This window comes from Ptychodera flava, chromosome 2 (assembly GCF_041260155.1).
Source record: "Ptychodera flava strain L36383 chromosome 2, AS_Pfla_20210202, whole genome shotgun sequence".
NCBI lineage: Eukaryota > Metazoa > Hemichordata > Enteropneusta > Ptychoderidae > Ptychodera > Ptychodera flava.
In genome coordinates, this window is record NC_091929.1 from 49,389,906 (window position 1) to 49,412,346 (window position 22,441).

The 22,441-nt window shown below is 39.1% G+C and overlaps 1 protein-coding gene across 5 annotated transcripts in view; it reads right to left on the bottom strand.

Moving 5' to 3' along the window:
• Nucleotides 1–22,441, bottom strand: part of LOC139122881 (zinc finger protein 493-like) — a 127,813-nt gene that overhangs the window by 8,038 nt on the left and 97,334 nt on the right. Inside the window, exons 1-3 of one of the 5 annotated variants that reach the window (XM_070688731.1) lie at nt 14,125–14,323; nt 12,678–12,834; nt 8,206–8,328 (exon numbers count right to left, since the gene is read on the bottom strand). The exons of 2 other annotated variants lie outside the window; for them this stretch is intronic. In XM_070688731.1, the coding sequence (XP_070544832.1) occupies nt 8,206–8,328; nt 12,678–12,804 (250 nt within the window). In that variant the 5' untranslated portion in view covers nt 12,805–12,834; nt 14,125–14,323. Of the gene's footprint in view, nt 1–8,205; nt 8,329–12,677; nt 12,835–12,922; nt 12,975–14,124; nt 14,324–22,441 lie in introns of those variants that run through there. 2 more of the 5 variants (XM_070688740.1, XM_070688749.1) reach the window with 2 other exon arrangements.

Sequence of the window (22,441 nt, forward strand, 5' to 3'; positions counted from 1 at the left end):
CATAATTTGAACTAACTTAAAGGTGATATGAAAAGAGAAAGCATTGGCCAAAAAGTTACCCTGTTCCATGTATTAAGGAGGCACTGCACCCAACACAGTGTATTTTGCTCAAAATCACTTTTTCTGCAAATATCATTACACTTTACTTAATTTGTTAACCAATGATTAAAATATTGGTCCTGTTCACCTTTAAGTTTGTCAACCAGTCTTCAGTTGCGTTATAAAGAAGTGTTAATTTATGCAAATGTGTGCAAATCACCCATGTTTTGTGGCTTCCCTTTTCTCCCAATTTCAGGATGTACAAAGAATTTAACTCCATTTTGGCTGGGTCAAATTTTCTGAAATTTTCAAATTATGTTCCATAAATGCTACACAATGAAATGCTTGTTTTGCTATTAAAGTTTTTGCTCACGTGTTGACACACGTGAGCATATGTCGCAGCGATGTCTGTCTGTCTGTGTGTCTGTCTGTCTGTCTGTCTGTGTACTCAATATCACAAAAACGGCTCATCAGATCAGAATCAAATCTGGAACATAGATTCAGTTTGCAAATGGCAAGAACTAATTAGTTTTTTGTGGGTGTGGCCTGCTTACTTTTTGCTCATTTGCATAATTAATGATTTTAGAAAAAACTGATATGTATTGACAACGACTGCACACCATTTGATGAGATTTGCTACAAATGTTGATCACACCAAGATATATCAGCTTTGAAAGATATTAAGGGGTGACGAAAGATAATTACTAATTTGCATGTTTAATGAAATTTCCTAATTAGGAGTATATCTGAATTTACTCGATCAAAATTGACGAAACTTGGTATGCATATTGAAGATACTATGATTTAACCTTATTGAAAGTCATTAAGCATTTTTACTTCATCCAAATCCTAATTGGCATATTTAATGAATTTTTGAAATTAAGGATGTATATTTGAAGTTATATGACCAAAATTGATGAAACTTACTATGTACATTAAAGATACTATTATAGAACATTAATAAATGTCATTCAGCATTTTTAGTTCAGCCAATTCCTAATTTGCATATTTTATGAACTTTCCTAATTAGGGGTATTTATCTGAATAGACGAGACCAAAGTTGATGAAACTGGCTATGTACATTAAAGATACTATGATATAACATTATTGAAAGTCACTAGGCATTTGAACTTTAGCCAATTTCTTATTTGCATATTTAATGACTTTCATAATCAGGGATATTTATCTGTATTGACTAAACCAAAGTTGACAAAACTTGCTACGATACGACATAATTGAAAGTCATTAAGCATTTTTACTTCATCAAGCTCCTAATTTGCATATTTAATGAATTTTTGAAATTAGGGATATATATTTGAATTTACATGACCAAAATTGATGAAACTTGCTATGTACATAAAGGTACTATTATGTGGGCTAACTTTATTGAAAGGCATTAAGCATTTTTGCTTCAGCCAATTCCTAATTTGTGTATTTAATTAACTTTCCTAATTAGGGATATATACTTGGATTTATTTGATCAAAATTGGCATAACATGCTATGTACATTGATGATTATACCAGGTTATATCAATATTGGAAGTCATTTTGCATTTAAGTTTTCATGTCAGCTACTTTATAGTTTGCATATCTACTGAGCTTTCAAAGTTTGGAATATATAGTTTAAAGGACTTGACCAAAGGCAATTACACTTGCTATATAAAGTGGTGATACAATGATAGCAGTCAAAGAAATTAATTATTTTTATTTCAGCTAATTACATATTTGAAATCTTAATGACCTATAGAGTTAATCTGTGGTGAATATTGTTTATTATGTTGATCATAATACTTTCAATGAAGTTGCAAACATGTGGCAAAGGTTCAAATTTACACATAACTGCAATATATAATGAAACACGTTAGCATTTACAGTTCATATCTGGCTACATTTTGAATAACAGACATTTTGATTTTGCTTATCATGATTTTGATCAATTGTTTAGAGTGTTAGTCATTTCTACCTTGCCATTATAGAATGAGAATATATAATGTAAAACAAAATAGTCGTTTTTTGCTACATATACTCTTCTTTCAAGTGAAATACTACATTTCTGAAAATAGTGCCAAGTTTTTGACTGAAATTAATTTTTATCATTATTACCGAAATTGAAGTTTTTTACCTCAAATATACACCCTCTTCATCATTTGAGTAAAATATTGCTACTATACTGAACTTTATAGACTCTCTGCTTTTTGAAAATATATAGTATGCAGTGTTCTCCCCAGGATCAAGCCAAAGCATAGCGGCTAATTTGCATAATCATTTGCATATTCATTAATTTGCATTTGCATATGTATATAAGCATGCACATGCACCCACACATACTTGTACACTCAGAACAAAATGCAATGGTAACACACAAGTATGCAGTTTGAACATCATGGAAATTCTTTATTACACTTAAATAAATCATCACAGTATTGTAATAACAAGTACAATATACCCTTTTCCTGCCAGACAGTAATAACTATATCACTTCCCCATCAGCCAAGTCAGTAAAAGCAGTATTGAGCCAAAAAATGACGTATTTTCACCAGTGTGTGAAATTAAGATAAAATAGCTTCGGGTCATAAGGGCCTGCACCAAGCCAAAGCTCCAGGTCCTTACAGAAAACTGCCGGTCCTCAATAAATGCAGTTGTCAACTTCTCCACCAATACTATGATTTTGAATGTTGTAATATTTAATTTTTCATGTCCTTTTATCAATAGAGTCAGTAAGTATTGACTCAAAAAGACTATTGTTCACATAGATTGCAGAATAGTGTAGTGAATGATCATGAAATATTCATCTACATGATCTGGAATCTGGAAAAGATCACAGCCTTCATCTTCCTCATTGTCATGCGCACACATTTATCAATGTTTTCACCATGGGGGGGGGGGGGGGGGGGAATATGGGACTAACAGGAGAATTTGACATTTTTCTAGCCATGTCAAATCCCCCACTCTCGGACTATAAAATGATGTCAAACATCCCGGGGGCCGGGGAATACTGGCTCATGCACTGGCTACATGTGGCTGATGAAAGCGAGAAAATTTATCTCTCATGACTTTCTATGGGGAATGGTGTTCTCTGTACAAATGTACACTACACCAGGGCATGTGATATTGTGATTTGAAAATGGTTGGCAAGCTGAAAATCACTTCTGAAATTAGCCAACGCGAGTGGTAGAAGAGTGAGTGAATAACTTAGTACCTTGAAAACAGTCATAAGTGTATGAATAATTTTTTTATGCAAACATTGATTACTACGTATTTTTTAAACAGAAGGGAGACAATACTTAGTATGTATTCTGATATGACGTATGGATTACTTTCAACATTTTTCAAAAAATAAATATGCTTAAATGTGGCCTCAGTTGCATTCATGAAGAAACAGGTGAAGTTAAAAGGACAAGTATCGTAACTTTTACTCGATTATAGAAATTGCAGACAACATGAATAGCAATTGCCACTCGCGGAAATGAATGCATATTTTCTGATCGAAAAGTTTTGCCTGAGCGTTTGCTGGGTCTCATCGCCCTTTGAAAGCTTAAAGTTATTAAATGACTCTGAAAGGTTTGACAGACACTCGATACTGCTGAAAACCATCGACACCGTAAAATCTTAAAAGACGTATTTTTTTGCGACATTTAGGCCTACAGCCCAGGATGAGGTGAGTTTTGCATGCCTGCGTAAAACGGTACCGATATACATCGAAACAATTTGAAGGCCTACTCTCGGCCTTAGAGAGTATACACGACGGATCGTGCAACTCGACAAAACTGTTATGATAAGGCCGCTCTGTTTTATAAAATGTACACTTATTATCGCGTCGATATATCGTGGTAACAGTCGGCCTTGTGAACTTTGGTTAAAGACCAACGAGCAAGCAAGATGTTGTAGCGGTTGATTGTCGACTGCAAGTAGCACAATTGGGCTGTCGTGTAACATCTAGTCCTTGTATCGGGCGTAGTTTAAAACCATAGAGGTAAAAAAAAACATGTTCAAAACCAAATATGATTAGGGACTGGTCAGTTTCTTCGGCCTGGGGGGGGGGGGGGGGGGGGATTATTTTTTGCCGACGTCAAAAAGTGGGTGACCCCCCCTATTCCAAATTTTGAAAACAGGGTGACCCCCCCATCCCAAATTTCAAACAGGGAGAACCCCCCCCCCCCCCCCCCCCCCCCCCCGGGCGCGACAAAGGTAAAACAAAAGATGGACATAAATTATATATATATATATATATATATATATATATATATATATATATATATATATATATATATATATATATAATTATATTTACATTTACATATATTTATATTTTAAATAGTCATTCTATGTTTTAGTGAAATTGTTGACATGTCAGTTGTAAGATAGGAATTTCAAAGTGTCAATCTTAAAGTTTAAATACAGTACATTTTGAATGAGCTGTATTTTGAATGAGCTGTGAATGTATTTCACACTTTCTCTGCTTAACCAGATGTCCTGAACTGTTGTACAGAAATGGATGTCAATCATTAATATCAAAGAGGAAAAAGCAGTGAATCAAAAACTTTGATGGGTGTTAAGACTTGCCAACCATCCAATTAAATCTACTGAGGAGCCATAGAGAGCTTTTTTAGCCAAATCTGATGTGTACAGTGTCTGAGAGGACCTTTTCTTGTGTAACATTGAAACCATAAAAGCACAGCTAATAATGACAAAAACTGCCTTTTTTAACTGTTATTTTGTTCATAAAAAAGCATCTTTCTACAGAAAACCTATGAAACAAAGGAAAATAATTGCATCAATGAGAAGGAAAGATATCTTGTCATTTTTCTATCTCTAAAATAAGTCACTGTATCAAATATATATTGTGAAATATTTGTGCATGTTGCTTTCTCATACTGAATTCTCACAGAGAGAACAGAAAAGTATCAGGAATTTGTCATCCTTTTCATATGAAATGCAGATTTCATAATGGTACACTTTCACTTAGCAAACATCAAGATATCTCTGATTTATTAAAGTATGGCGCCCGAAGGGCGCGCCAAAAATATGAAACATCCTGATATCTCTGATATATATGTCCTTGTATATTAAAGTCATGCACCTGAAGGGCATGCTGAAAGATGTATGATATATTAAAGTAATGAGCTTGAAGAGCACGCTGAAAATATTGAACATACAGATATCTCTGATGTATGTATGCTTGATATGTTAAAGTTGGGCGTGCTGAAAAATATGACTGATTATTAAAGTTACGCGCCCGAAGGGCGCGCCGAAAAATACAACTGAATGATGAATTTTGTGGCTGACACTAGCATTTTAGGCAATGATGAGCCTGTGTCAAATTCAAAAACACACTGACCCCCCCTATTGGGCATTTCAAAAACATGGTGACCCCCCCCTATCACCAAAGTCAAAAACAGGGTGACACCCCCCCCCCCCCCCCCCCCCGCGGATCCACCGCCCCCCCCCCAGGCTGAAGAAACTGACCAGTCCCTTAGTCAACAGCACTGTTATCTTAATAGGTTTTTGTCTTAAACTCTTCTATGAACCGTTTATTTTTTGAACGCTTCGATGGAAAATCAAAGCAAAGAAAACGGATCGGAGTCAGTTTGATAAAACGAAGGGCTGTATTATGTACATTTATGTACATTTGTGTACATGTAAATTCCGAACACTTAAAGTGTGGAACTAGTGAAGTGATACTGGGTGTTGTTGTCATATGACACAGATATGCTAACATTAAGAGGGTTACACTCACTAGACGAGTATTATTATAATATTGTATCGCATTGTTGCACCAAAATCAATTCATTCGATTGCTAGAATCTGCATGCACGGACATAATCCATACTGACCTGAATGTAATCAGCTGCACCATGCTATGCGCGTCGATCGGAGGGATTAGACTCTTCGTAAATCAGAGTCAGTCATCATCTGCATCTGTTCCAGGTCTTGACGGAGAAATTTTCATCATTTATTCTTAATTTCTGTCGGTCATAAGGACCGACATGTTGCTAAAAACTTTCGGCCCGACGAGAAATCTGTCGGTCTCGGACCGTCGGACCGACGTTAATTTCGCACACTGATTTTCACCCACTTGGCTTGGTATGTTATAGCATCTTTTGTCCAAAAATAATCAACTTTACAGTATTATGTTTTCAACAGCCTTCAAATGTACAGTAGTATGTTAAAATACATCATATGGAATACGTTGTGTTTCATTAATTTTAATCATCTTGACCTGGTGGTGAAATATGGACTTGGCAGGAAAAGGGTTAATAAAACAGAAGATTCAAACAGTAACAGCAAGTTCAGATTGAAAGCAAGAAATGGTTCGTCTGTTTGGAGTTTCATTAATACATATATTGCAAATAAAATTGTCAAAAATTGCCAACGAAGAGGAAAATTCACAAGGCTGTACACCATTCAAATGTAATTGAGTTTATATCGGTTTTGAACGACAAACACCACGAATAATTTTTCATCACGGGGATCGATTTCAACCAGCGCCCCCCTCCCCCTGCGTAAATACCACTGTCACTGAACATCATCGTTCGATTATTGATTTTATAAATCTCACCAACATGATTAGAAGACATGAACTAAGTATGACTAGAATCACTCGAAAATCAGGTATAAATCTTTCAGAGAACGTGTCAGAGTGGAACCACATGTGACGCCACGATCAATGTCGACAGGTTATAAACAATGTGGCCAACATGCCCGCCGCCATATTGGAATGCAGTGTGAACGCGATCGTGATCGTACTCGGTCCAAAGAACGATCATCGTTGTAAAATCACAATCATCCTCACCAGTCAACTGCTTCTCTTGTTTCTTTTGCGGCCCATTTCGTTGATCAAAGCATTGGAGAGTGATCAAAGGCCCTGCTAGTGCTAACTCTGTGAATACTTGTCGCCGATGTATGTACCGACCCAACGACTGTAAAGGTCTTTGTTAGTCGTAATAGGCTACTAGTAGTTGTAGAATGAAAACTTGTGAACAACCCAGCCAATTCTTCTATTGTTTTAACGTTCCTCTCAACACTTCCGGACAACTTATCTGATGCATACCATACTTCACACCTTCCACTCTTTCACCACGTTGAAAGTTGCAGAGAGCGCAAATGTGTAGACAATGCACGCAACAGCTGCTAAGCTACGCAGAGCGTGTGTACCACCGTCCGGACGGCCGACGGTGTGTGAACTAAAGGATGGCGGGAATATTTTAAAGCGTAGCGGGGAGAATCAAAGCATAGCGGGGAGAGGCTAAAGCGTAGCGGGACCGCTACGCTAAAATGGCCTAGGGAGAACACTGGTATGAAGGGGTTTCCTTGTCATCTTTGGTGAGAAATAAAGCTTTGAAAAAAATCGTGTTGGCAACATGCGGCTCCACCTTAAATATGTACAAGAAGATTAGAGATAAAAAAAGTGCAAAGAAAACATCTAAAACCACATTTTCGTTTTGCCAAATTTGATCTGCAAGACTGATCCAGAAGTAGTTTTGTTATCAATTTTGATTGAGTCAAACAAATAGCTGTTTTACGCTGTTGTTCAAGGGTTTCCCATCATGTGTACAGAAATAAGACACCCTAGAACTTTGTTCAGAATGCTTACACAAGCACAACACATGCACATACACATACTCAGTACATCTGAAGTGAAGGCCCCCATGATTGAAACGTCGATTCACAGGTCAAGTTTAAATGTCTGTAAGTTTGTATCCAGACAGCATAGAAATTCTAACAAAATTACATGCGAATGCTTTCCAACAGTATTCAATATCACCACGAAGTAGATACGATTGACCGACGATGACTCAGACGGCAAAATTCAGTGATGAAAATCTCTGTGAAAAATTACTAACGGTCAGTCTCTGACTAGAGGGCGCTGTCTGAATTCAAACGTAATCCTCATAAATATATGCTAATTAGGTACCCTCCGTTCAGGCTGTTAACACTATATGAGTGCTAATGACTAGAAGATATCACAACTGACTCTGATCCCAAACACCAAAATGTTACATATACCGGTACTTATATGTAATGCAACAAGTATCCCATAACAGCACTATCAAATACATATGCCAGTATGGCAGAAGTGAGCAAGCCTGAAATGCCGGCTCAAAGAAAGATGTACACTCACCACTGCTGTATCAATACACATGAAATCCTCACATAGAACCTTACCTGACATGGATGATGTGTTGTTTCGATTTTTCTGACACAGGGTGCTTGAAAGACTTTCAAATGATTTTCCTAACTCACATAGTTGGTCAAATTGTCTTGCAGCTTTACAAATTGCTGAACATTCTGAGAAAAGACAGAACATGTCACTTACATATTTAGCTTAAAGTCACATAGAATTGAAATATTGTGACTGCATATTATAGCAGTACAATTCATCATGGTCAAATGTAATACTGTAGATGTGTCAGACACATGACTGTATCTCAAGCCTCACATGCAATGAAGGCAAAGTGCTGGGTGCTGGAGATATCTTATGATATTTACCATTGGAGTTCATTTGGTAAGGTCTAGCACTTGTGTCTTCCAAATTCCGTTTGTTGACAAATACACAGAAAACTCTAAAAGTGTGCTCTACAGTACAGCACATCATTCTTCACAATTCCCATTATGAATGAGTTAGAAAAAGCTTTCAATTTTTTTAGTGCCCTCCCCCTTTCCTATTACTCTGACCCCCTCCAGGCCGTAAATAATGCCGGCTCCCAACGGCCGCTGCCGCAGTCCAACTGTTGGTCCAAGCACAGGCACAACCGTAGTAGTGTTACGGAGGAAATTTGCTTCTCAGAAAACTTTCAGTGGGGTATTATAGTTTAGCAGCTTACGTGAAGCGACTTTGTGAGTTTAACGTAACCTGACTTTATGAATTCGAACAGTTATGTGTTAATTGGACACTGTGACAAACAACACAAAGTTGATGGTAACTTGGCATAGATGTGCCATCTAATTTACGCATACTCTTCATTGCAGATGTCCGCATAAGATGATGTCAGCATAAACGGATGTTTGCATAAACAAGTTGAATGTTTAAGGGTAGACGTTTCTAATAATAACTGTTGTTTTCGCCAGTGTCTAATTAATTTACGAGAGTTTCTCCGGAAGAGTAATTTATGAAACAGTTTCACTGATTAAGATTTGAACTTCATTTGCCGCTGATCGTTTTTAGAGTTTGTTTGATTTAGTTTTACCTTGAATTATTGTAATGGGTTGAATCGAATTTCCATCTGTAATTAAGTTAAGGAGTTATATAGTTAGGTGTTAAGTTGATAGAGCAGTCTTTTATCATCAGCGGGCTCTTCTGTAAGCATCTTTATCGAAGAAATAAAGATTCACATTTGTCATCCACAAGCCACTACACTACTCTAGTCGATCTCTGGTATCCTGCTCGTAAGACGATCGAAGGCAGTGCTATAATAGTTGATAGCGCTTTTAGTGTAGTAGAAAGGGGCCCCTTTCTATTACACTTAAAGCGCTATCAACTACGGTTCGTAACACACAGCCCTGCCACGCAGAGCTAGGGTCCAAGCACAGTTTACGAGTTTTTCGATACAGCGGCCACTACACTCCCACTCCCGGGGGGATGTCACTTCCATTACTTGCCAATATGTATACGTGCCGCCCAATGGGGTGGGTATTTCAGCAACTTGGTCTAAAATGGGGGTATCAATTCACAGTAACCCAGGGTCTAAAATGGGGTTGATTTTTGAGTGCCACACAACAAATTCCAACTGTCAGTTCCCGTCTTCCAAGCAGGGTTTTGAGCTGCACCTGATAAGCATTGACACCTTTTTGTGTGGCAGGGGAACCATTAAAGAGACCACCTGGCTTTAGCCAAAGTAAATATAGACTTTGTTTTACAACACTGTCACTAATTGGTCAGAACTCCATATATGGAAGAATGTTGCGCAATAGAAAATATCGAAACAAAGTGGCTCTACTACTACTATCATAACAGGTCGACCATGGGAAAACTAGCATTGCCTTATGGACAAACGGCGAGGCTTCTTGTAGTTTGGAATTTTAAAAACCACCAGTCAGACCGTAACTGCAGATAACTGATAATTTCAGAAGCTGGACAAAACTTTGGTGAGGGTGAAAGATAGTTTCTTTCACCCAAATTTCATAGTATTTCCAAAAACGTTTTTCGGAAATCATGGCTTGACCAGCCATCCATGGCCAGAAGTCGGGAATTTTTCATTTTAGACATTTTTACATTTTAGTAGTGCATGTTTGACATGTTAGGTCGGAACTAACGTGACCAAAAAAGCCAATCGTGCAAACCTATCGTGTATCGTGCACGCCTAACGTGTACGGACCTAACGTGTCTAAAATGTCTAACGTGCATGTCATTTTAGGTTTTCATCATGAGTCAAAATCTATCATGCCAATCGTGCAAACCTATCGTGTATCGTGCAAACCTAACGTGTACGGACCTAACGTGTCTAAAATGTCTAACGTGTATATCATGACTGTACCATTCAACTTATCTGGAGACCCTAAAATGACATACACGTTAGACATTTTAGACACGTTAGATACGTACTCGTTAGGTATATGTACGATACACGATAAGTTTGCACGATTGGCATGATAGACTTTGACTCGTGGACAACCTAAAATGACATACACGTTAGACATTTTAGACACGTTAGCTCCGTAAATCTTAGGTCGGCACGTTATACGATATGTCTCTAACTCTAATATATGCCAATCGTGCAAACCTATCTTGTATCGTGCAGACCTAACCTGTACGGACCTAACGTGTCTAAAATGTCTAACGTGTATGTCATTTTAGGTTTTCATCATGAGTCAAAATCTATCATGCCAATCGTGCAAACCTATCGTGTATGGTGCAAACCTAACGTGTACGGACCTAACGTGTCTAAAATGTCTAACGTGTATGTCATTTTAGGTTCTCAACATGAGTCAAAATCTATCATGCCAATCGTGCAAACCTATCGTGTATGGTGCAAACCTAACGTGTACGGACCTAACGTGTCTAAAATGTCTAAACGTGTATATCATGACTGTACCATTCAACTTATCTGGAGACCCTAAAATGACATACACATTAGACATTTTTGACACGTTAGATACGTACTCGTTAGGTATATGTACGATACACGATAAGTTTGCACGATCGGCATGATAGACTTTGACTCGTGGACAACCTAAAATGACATACACGTTAGACATTTTAGACACGTTAGCTCCGTAAATCTTAGGTCGGCACGTTATACGATATGTCCCAAGATTCACGTGATGGCCTACAAACACGGTAAGGTCTAACTCTATCATGCCAATCGTGCAAACCTATCTTGTATCATGCAGACCTATCCTGTACGGACCTAACGTGTCTAAAATGTCTAACGTGCATGTCATTTTAGGTTTTCATCATGAGTCAAAATCTATCATGCCAATCGTGCAAACCTATCTTGTATCATGCAGACCTAACCTGTACGGACCTAACGTGTCTAAAATGTCTAACGTGCATGTCATTTTAGGTTCTCCACATGAGTCAAAATCTATCATGCCAATCGTGCAAACCTATCGTGTATCGTGCAAACCTAACGTGTACGGACCTAACGTGTCTAAAATGTCTAACGTGCATGTCATTTTAGGTTTTCATCATGAGTCAAAATCTATCATGCCAATCGTGCAAACCTATCGTGTATGGTGCAAACCTAACGTGTACGGACCTAACGTGTCTAAAATGTCTAACGTGCATGTCATTTTAGGTTCTCAAATGAGTCAAAATCTATCATGCCAATCGTGCAAACCTATCGTGTATCGTGCAAACCTAACGTGTACGGACCTAACGTGTCTAAAATGTCTAACGTGCATGTCATTTTAGGTTCTCCACATGAGTCAAAATCTATCATGCCAATCGTGCAAACCTATCGTGTATCGTGCAAACCTAACGTGTACGGACCTAACGTGTCTAAAATGTCTAACGTGTACGTCATTTTAGGTTCTCCACATGACTCAAATTTCTATCATGCCAATCATGCAAACCTATCGTGTATCGTGCAAACCCAACGTGTACGGACCTAACGTGTCTAAAATGTCTAACGTGCAGACTTTTACAGTGTTTAGTCATGCACGTTTGCCTTACACGTTTGGGTTCTATAATGTACAATGGCATACAACTCCCCATAGCACGATAGCTTCAACAATGTGAAACGTGCATTTTTACCAACTACTGGCCATAGCTCTGACCAGCAATAACATAGCCGTAAATGCAGTATAGTGGTAGGCTTTGCCGGTAACTCGGTCTTGCAAATACTTGCTTTTTACCAGATTACGTTTTTGCAAATTTTGACACTATGACTTTTGACCTGGGTCAAAGGTCATAAGGTCTAAAATGGGGTCCTTAAAATAACGAGATTTTTGGTCTAAAATGGGCCCTGGGTTTTTTTCGTGCGGCCGCACACCCCTACCACTTCTCAGAGCAAGTACCCCCCCCCCCGGGACTACACTACGAGTACGGGGCCGCCGCTTAGTATGTATCGAAACACTCGTAACTGTGGGTCCAAGAGAAAGTTTACATTATTTTCCGAATGGAGACATTCTGTAATACTCTATAGACCACCATGGGGACTACTTTACTGGGTTGACATACATGGTGGAGTAAATACCTTTAGGATTGAAGAGAATGTCACATGTATATCTGCCACTGGAGATGGTGTTGTTACTAGTCGTTGTGTGTTGCTCTCGATCCCGAACAGTTGTGCTGTTGTTGTTCATTATTCCCAACGATGTCATCTTGATACCACGATTCCTGTCGCTCAAACCCTTAAAAGACGTGGAAATATTCCGAAAATGTAATCACAGGTGAAAATTACACAAGAAATGGCATTTTCAGCGTCGGTAGAATGCTCACCTCTCGACGAGCTGCTATCCCGGGCCCATTCAATCAATTCACCTTTGACCTTTGAAAGAAAACTATATTGGGGGCGCTTTTCGCTTACAAGCTTGAAGCTGAGAAAGTATGCTTCTATAGTCTGTAACACATAGCCGTGCCAAGCAGAGCACAGTCTCCTGTTAGCCGTGGGTCCATAGCTGTGGTGTTTTCCGACGGGATTCCTGCTTTTTACGAACTGGTTTTGACTTTTAGGATTATGTGGTGGCTGGGTTAAAATCAGAAAAGTCAAAACCAGCCCGTAAAAGGCGGAAATCCCGTCCGAAAACACCACAGCTATGGACCCACAGCTTGGCATAGGTTAGACTTGGTTCTAGTCGGTGAATTTTTAGAAAATAAAATTATTTATAACAGTTTCTCTTGTGTCTCTCCTATTTCGTACAAACCTATTCGGAATTTGGTAGCGCAGGCCAGGTATTCCTAGCGAATGAGTCTTCGCAGTGGTGAGTTAAGCTTAGTTTCTGCCGGATTCACCGAAAGAAAGCCAAGTCTGTGATTCCGGGTGTTCACCCGACTCAACGCGTCCACTCTACTCACGCGTTTCACATGAAAGCAAAATACAAATCATTGCGTTCACTCCACTCAAACATTCTAGTCTAGCCATAGGTGTGAAGGGTGCTGAAACAATAGATTATGTAACATTTGGTCGCGACAAACTCGTTCCAAGCAATCTAATCAGATGAATATTAAAGTGGGGACACATTTTACAATTGATGAATTCGGGGGATTTTTTTTGGGGGGGTGTCAAATTTGAGAATTTTAATTTGGAGGGAGGCCGCTTTTTGTATTTCATTCGTAACTTAAGTTCGACCACCGTGGAGGGACGGTGGTTCGACCGATGCCCTTCCGATAACAAATGCTCCCTAATTTTAGTCACTCGACACATTCACAGCTATGTAGATTTGTTTCTTTTTCCCCAACTTTGTTGGAATTAATATATCTTTTTCAAGAAAAAAGAGAGGCTTGCTAGGTGGCATATATGCTACAGTACGAGTATACGCTCTGCAGATTTGACCTATGCTCTCCAGATTGTAGTGGTCTTTTTCTAATTTGAGCTACGTGTACGCTCTGCAGATTTTACAACTGATACTCAGTTCCAGTCTTTCAGAGGTAACTATGCACCGGGCCGCCCTATATTACTGATAATTTACGGATTTACTTACCTACAGACTTCCAGATTTAACTTGTTAGGTGCCACCAACGGAGATGTGCCAATAAAGGTGTTCGTGCAGAAAGGTGTTTGTTTGTACGCAGTTTTTCTTCAGGCGGGCTAATTTATAAAGCAGTAAGTGGGCGGGGGAGAAAATGTAATTATGTACAAGGGCGGGGAAAAATTCCTTGGTTGATCGAACTTCAGGGAAGCTTAACTGAGAGGGGAGCAATGTCCAAGGTTGAAATGATAAGATTTTTTTGTACAGTTTTGCATTGATCTTGGTTGCCACACACGCACGACTGGTGAAAAGATAGCTCTGTGCCTTATGTTTGGATGCAGTACTTGGAAGCGATAGGCAGAGGACTATTGTGGAGAATGGGGACTGGGCAGAGCATAGATATTGGAGGGCAGTGGGCCTCCTAATTCAGTTGGAGGGCGTATTTTCTGCATATGCCAGTGGGAGGGCAGTTTACGCATACGTACAGCTCTATTTTCCCCTCCAAATTTTTAGGCCAAGGTAAAAAACATTGAAAATCTGTACATCAGTCTTCGAAAAATGTTGGGTGGTGATTTTGTGAACATTTCCAAGTTGGCAGTGTTACAGAGGTCATTCACTTTGCCGTCAATTCAGTATAAAGGTCAAAGGTCAGGCTCAGAATATGCGATAGCGATGCGGACAGTGGGCAATCAAACAGGTAATAGAATTTGTTCAGGTGTTTATGGTATCGGCCTTAGATATGAGCCTTGGCGATAAAATACGCCATTCCCAGGGAAGGAACACTGATGATGAGATGGTAATATTGTATGTAGGCCTAAATAACCACTGTACATACAAACCAGGCATTATGTAACAACTAACATCCATGTGTAAAGGAATAAACGGTGGTATTTTAGAAGACTTTCAGACACTGTGCACTGTTTCTGTATCCCTACGACCTCTTGTTAGCTATTCCCCTATTGGGAAACGGTGAGCTATAATAGCGGCACTTAAACTATGCATCCCTGTCTAGCGTACCCAAAACGTTATTTGTAAGTTACTCATAAGTCGAAATGCGTCGACAGAATTGTCTAGCGTACCCAAAACATATTTTTTACGTTGTGAATATGCTATGATAGTACCTTACAAAAAAAGCCGGAACTAAGTCAGTGTTGACCTGACACTGCATATATAAATGATGTGCGCCTTCATTTTCAGCCACCAGGAATTTTCGTGTACGTCCATTTCGTATACCTCCAAAATAATTTTGGGCTAGTGTAAGCGATTTTTAAGTATCTAAAGCAGTAAGGATCTTGGATACAATAATTTTCGCCCGATTTACCCAAAAGGTCGTCTTTTTTTCCGAACAAACCCTAATTTTTGGCAAGGATTGAATGTCATCGGGGGTGACTCACCCCAGAGAGCGAGGTTCCTGTAGATTGTGTTTGCACTGATGTATATATGTCATAGTTGTCGGACCAATTAGTATCTGGAATAAATTAAAATGGCTTGGTGCATTGGATACCTGAAACTGACGAACGTTTGTGATTTTCATTTCGCCGAATTTCTTTCGACGAGTGCCAAATAGGGGTGAGTGCCGGGGGACACGCATCTTCGCTTGCCAAGGTCTCGGCTCCGTGGCTAGTGGAAGACTCCTGTCTGGCTAACGAGCCGTGCGAGCGGATACATCGGATACTTGATGGAATAGCGACGGCGAAAGCCACGATCCTCCCACACGGCGGTAGATAAATCGAAATCAGTGTTACCTGATAGAAAATGTTATCAGCAAATTCAGATAAGCACTGTTACTTCTACGACTCGAAGCATTGTACTATAAAGTTCTGTCCCAAAATATTTTATTAGATAATATGTCCTGTTGATAGAATTTGGCTGGGGGCACAGGGCACACGCGACAGTACGGAAAAACCACATTTTTCGTAGAAATCATGAATTTTAGCGTCTAATTTGTGTGCCATCGTCTTCTTGACTGAACAGAGAACGCGGAAGGGGGGGGGGGTGAGGGGGGCAAAAAGACATCCTGCGATCTGGTATTCGAAAACGGCGGGCCGAAAAATCTGCGGCGACACTGTCCAAACCGCGAACTTTTTACTAAATAGTTGTAAAACTTTTTACTCACCAGTTACATCAAAGGTCAAAAGGTCACAAAGGTAACGGCGATAGCAAACCCAGATAAACGTAACATAGAGCAATGCACGCTTGATCTAAACATGGACGTTACAGGCACCCCTTGTTTTCTAAGTCACGATAGCTAAACTCCCCGAGTTTTGTTCGTGCGAAAAACTGGTATGAACCGGGAAATATGGAACTCGCCGTAGACAATCATGAGCATCGACATCGTACCTGTCGTACGTCCAACAATGTACATGATGTGACTACTGTATGTCATGTTTATCAAAGAGCATTGATGCTTAAAAAGTGCAACCAAAGCACGTCAGCAAAGAAAAACAACTTTTCTACAGCTTTTCAAATATAATGGGGGTAAATTCATTACCTGGATTACAGTAATTTTGACCAAAAATTTCACTTTTCTACAAATGATATTCCCATGGATGATAAAAATGAAGAGTTACGATGTATATGCAACGCCTGAGCATGTACCGGTATTTAAATTGTCTTTTCTGCTTTTTTACCTATGTGACCCATGAAAATTCACCCACAAAACTACTGTAAATGCCAATTTTCTGCAAAATTCTGGCTTTCAATATGTGTACACATGCGTGTGATATGCGATACCCCGTGCTATCTGCGTCGCACGTACGTATGATATGTACAGGTAAGTACTTTTGTTGGTTTACACAAGCTATCAGAAACAAGGGAAATCACTTTTGAAATTTTACGAAATTCAAAGCAAAATTCTGATGAAGGAATAACAGTGAAAATAACCTACACCAAGTATTTCCATGGCAACCATTCCTCTAATCAAATCGGTGTGGTAGTTTCAGTACAAAACATATACACACGAGATTTGGTTGGCAACACAACGAAAATTAAATAATCTTCAAAAGCTATGATTTACATTTTAATCATGTCCTCGTTCAAAGTTTTTCGTTATTTATAACTGCAAAGTTCAAATGCAATTTAAAAATGTTGATGAAATGATTTAGTTATTGGATTTTAGGTAATCTTCACTGCCGATACCGCCACGGAAGCATTTCCAAGGTATGCACATGGCATAGTATACTCGGTGGATATGGAGCTACAGAGTTATGAAAGATTAAATGTAGCATCACAATCAAGTTTCTTGTTAAATCAATAGTTTCATTTTTCTGAGATTGTAAAGGCTAAGGATCATCAGTTTTATAAACTAGTAACTTTGCACCAAGAAAAACACTAATATTGGGAAAGAATCAAAATAAATCAGCTTATTTATTTACGTTTACAAAAATGTAATACAATAACATATTTCACATTTCAAAATTAACTTTTTCCATGGTAGTTCACTTGGTTGATACCATTTTCTGAGGTTGGTAGCCCAATGTAGCCCATTCATTTCTTTTTTGTCTGTGAATATTTTTATCAACCAGACAATAAAAGATCTATTTTTCAAAATGCCGCTCGTGAAGTACATTTCCAAGTCATTTGCTGTGAATACTTGCAGTGCCAGTACCTACGGAAAACCTGTATACTGGATAATATATGCAAAAGCAACACTGAAAAAGTTTAGTGACCTATTGACAACAGCGTCCAGAGGCTGCCTGCAAATTTTGATAGTTGCCATGACAAGAACAATTTTCACTCAGTATCTAGTCATATTAATAGCATGCATGGCTAAAAATAGACCATGGGCTATCTGTGTTGTTGTTGTTGTTGTTGTTCCTTTATTCCTCCTTCAATGAGAAGAGTTACATCAACAAAAACGTTTACAGAAAGAGAAAAATTAAATTAATAATAAATAATTAAGGAAATTAGCACTTGATACAAAGTACCTGGAAGCTCTATTCTAGACAAGATTGAAATAGTTCCATAGCAGCGTGGAGAAGAATTTCCCTTTCACTCAATTGGAATAAGCGAATAATATTAGTGTTACCAAGCATAACTGAAACAAGGTCCTTATCAGTCAAATTGTGTAAATGGACTGTAAATTCTACACTGGTGTTGTCAATAAGTTTTGACCAAAAATAGTTTCTGTGGATCGCTGTCAAGGGACAAGTAGTGGCAATATGCACTAAGAGATTTTGGTGTTTTCATCACACTTTTGGCAATGTACAGGTTCAGTTTCAATAATGACTCTCAGTATTTGTAACACAATATCTTTGTACTCATAGAACGTTTTAGCAAAAACATATAACAAAAGTGGTTCAAGTTTGACGTGAATAGCATGAAAGAATTCAAGGTCTTGTCTCTGTTCAAGCCTTGCTCTCCAAAGGTCATTTTCTCTCTGGTAAACAGCTTCCTTAATAATAGATTTCCATATCTCTTTAGATGGAAAGAAGCCGGAAATGTAGAATTCATCTAAAAAACAAAGCAAATCATATTTTGAGAAAATTCTTACAATATCGGGAATGAAGCCCTTTTGTTTTTGAACGGCAGAAATTTTGAATTCACAAAGACGAATTAAGAAAACTTTCTTGCATACTAGGGTACTATTCAATCGACAAAGAGTGCCAAAGAATCTTAATTTGCATAGATCTAAATATGCTTCAATGGAATATAAACCAAGCGTGCTTAGAGCAATGTCTGACGAAGTTCTCGTGGGCAAACCTTGTATCAACTTTGCTGCATAACGTTGACATCTTTCGAGCATTAGAAGTTCTGTGTCGGAGATGGTCCAAAGTTCACATGTATGAAAAACTGCCGGAATACACATCCTTTTCCAAACATCTGCGCTGATAATAGGGTTGAGACCGTTTGGGCCGATACCCGAGCTACGAAGAGAGTTGATGATTGCTCTAGCTTTTTTACAGGCAGTAACAGTTCTCTCCATTGAAGATAAAGAGCTGGTCAATTTCATGCCAACGATTGTAATGGAGTCCGTTTCGGTGACTGCTGTATTGTTCAGGAGTAAGGTTGAATGGGTTTGCCTAGATTTGCGCTCAACGTTCGATTCTCCAAAAACAATTAAGCTGCATTTGCTTGTGGAAAGTTTTAGTCTCCATAGTGAGCAGAATTCACTGACACAATCTACATGTTTTTGACAGCTAGACAGGGTAGGTGCAAGAATTGATATGTCATCTGCTAGTGCGGGTGCACCAGCAAACGATGATCCAACAAAGCAGCCAATTTCATTAGATTCTAGTTCGTTAAATAAATCGTTAATATAAACAAGGAAGAGCACTGTAGAAAGTACACTTCCCTGTCTGATTCCCTGAAATATTGGAAAATCTTTCGAAGTATATCTGCCAATGGGCGATTCGGCAATTTTGGCCGTGGAACATTGTGCGTAGGAACCTCCAAAGTTTTGAATTTATGCCCAGTCTATAAAGTTTCGTAAAAAGTCCATTCCACCAAATTGTGTCAAAGGCTTTGTGTATATCTAAGCTGCACATGAAGACTTTATTACGACGTTCAATGTGATAGTTGATAGTCTCTTGGATGCCGAAAGCCGTTGTGACGTTGCTTTGCCCTGGTTGATATCCCGCTTGGAGTGGGTGAGGGATGTGAAAACTGGATAGCCATGGCTGTAGGCGTTGAAAAATACACAGTTCGAAGAGTTTTTGTAGAGATGGCAGTAAAGAAATACCTCTATAGTTGTTAACATTGAATTTGTCTTTGTTGCCACCTTTAAATACTGGTACTAGGTATGCTGATTTAAAGGCATATGGAGAATACTCTACATCAACCATTGCATTAAATAAATGCGTAAGACAATTGATGAGAACTGGCCCACCAAATATAATATGCTCATAAGTGATTGAATCTGGACCACCAGCTTTTTTGCGTTTTAATTTCCTTACGGCACACGAGATTTCTTCGTTAGTGAAAGGAGTAGACACAATCTGTTCCCGATTCAAATAACTCTCGGTAACTAGTAAGTTAATGTTGTTGTCGATTGTTAATTTAAAAATGCTAGAGAAAGTGTTATCTTCCAATGGCTCGTACAGTTGTTGGAAGACTTTAGCAAACGCGTCAGCTACTTTGTCAGGATCACAAATTTTCAGATTATCTACCTTAAGAACAGGAAAGGTATCACCTTTGTTTTTCCGTCGAGTGTTTATATATCGCCAAAAACTTCCTTGGTCAAATTCCATTGCAGTTTCAACGAAATCATACTGTTTCCTTTCCTCTTCCCTTTTTTTCACGAAGCTGGTTTCTGAATACTCGTTTTGATTCCTTGTAAAGACGATACGTATCATGCTGGTGTCCTCTGGGTCTACCAGCTTCAATCCACTTCTTGCGGCATTCCCATGTTTTACGAAGTTCTGACCATATGGTTTAAGAAAGGTTTGAAACGAGATGATGGAATATGTTCACAGGCGGTTTCACGTAGAACATTAATAAGGGAATTCGTGACTTGTTCAATTTCGGCTGGACAAACTAATGGTTTTCTGTCAAGAGAAAGCAACTTTAGTTTGTGGGAGAGTGAGTGACTGTATGTTTGCCTGATGACACCATCGTTAACTTTAGACCACGCTAAGCGTGATCGATCAGGCAACAAATGGAAAGTAGCGACGGAGAGTTTTAAATTGCACACAACTGGGTAGTGATCTGATAAGTTCAATGCATCATCATCTAGTACTTGACACTTGGTAACATTGTCAGCTATACTCTCTGGAATCAATATATAGTCAATTGTCGATCGATGCAAGCCATCTGAGGAACAAAAAGTTTCAACTGGACCATTGCAAATGTTAAATAGGTTGACTGGTTGAAGGTTGCAAGAATCGGCAAACTGCTGAAGAGAATGCTCTCTCGTTGTGACAGGATTTACATGTCGACGTGGTCCTGCTAGACTTGCATTAAAGTCTCCCAAGAAAATCACGTGGCCGACAGGTGTATATGTATTATACAAGTCTTCCAGTAAATTAACATATTCCACGTATGAGTCTACTGTGTAGTTGACAGGCGGTAAATACAAAGCAAAAAGAAAGATAGATTGATTATTTTTACAGTCCAGTTTCAAGCCAATAACGCGGTCATCGTTCAAGTCAATAAGTTCGATCTGCGGGCGTAGTGTTTTCCGGTAAAGGAACGCCACACCTCCTTGACCTCGAGCTGAAAAGTTACAGGGGTTGAGATCGTACGTCCTGTCTGTCACACCAAAGGAAGCGAAATCATTGTCAATCAAATCAAGGAAGTGCAATGAATGTGGGAAAAGCCAATGTTCACTCACAGCGCAGATGTCAGTTTCATTAAGAAGTTGGACTAGGTAGGGGACGGTAGACATCACACCTCTGACATTCCAGCATGCGAGTCTTAGAATTTCAGCAGAATTATGAGTCTGGAGCGTAGACAATAAGCATACAAGAACAAGCTTTAAAATGGAAAAGGTCAATAGCTAAATTTCATGAATTGGTGGTTTCAGGTTGGCGTCTTGTGGATTGTAGATGCTTAATGTGTTCAGAGAATTTCTGTTCACCCATCCATAGTCGGCATAGCACATTTGGCGGCCAAAATCCTTGGCGTAAGACACGTTGAATGTGATCGGTAGTCACATTTATTTTGGCAGCTATGGCACCACGCCTTTTACTTGTGATGAGTCTAATTGACGTACAGCGGACATTGTTTTTATTGAGATGACGCTCAATCTGGTCGCGTGTAGTACCCTCTTTGATACCACCAACGTACAACCTTTTCACTTTGGGTCGAAAGGAAAAAGCAACACCTTCAAAATCAAACGTTTCATTGTCTTTATCTAATGCAGTACAATACTCTGTTGTTTCGCCAGCAACTCGCGGAGAGTTTGCAGAGTTCGCACTGAAGTTGGGCTTTTCAGACAAAGTCAAATTTTCAGCACATATTTCACTAGGAAGCGCAGCTGGTGCTATATGTGGTTGTCGGTTTGAAGATGTTGAATTGGAAGAAACTGTTGTTGATGGCGCTAATCCTGTAGTTACAATGTCTGTCCACAGTTTTGGGGAGTTAGGCTTCGCAGAGACTGATGTCTCGGCAGAAAAAAAGCGTGATGATGATGATGATAATGATGATAATTCATCAGCAGTAGGATTTGCTAGGCTTGGCGTGGAGACTAGTTCGCATTCATGAGAGAGTTCAGTACCCGGAGATTCAGTGAACATTACGGAGTCATTTTGTTCAGGCAGTCGATCATTAGAGTTTGAAGGGGAAATAATGACCGGTTGTGGTGCGTTGTTTTTGTCCTTGATACTTGCAGAATTAGACGTTATCACTGAGCTGGAAGCAGAGCTACTTACAGGAGTCCGAGATGATGAGA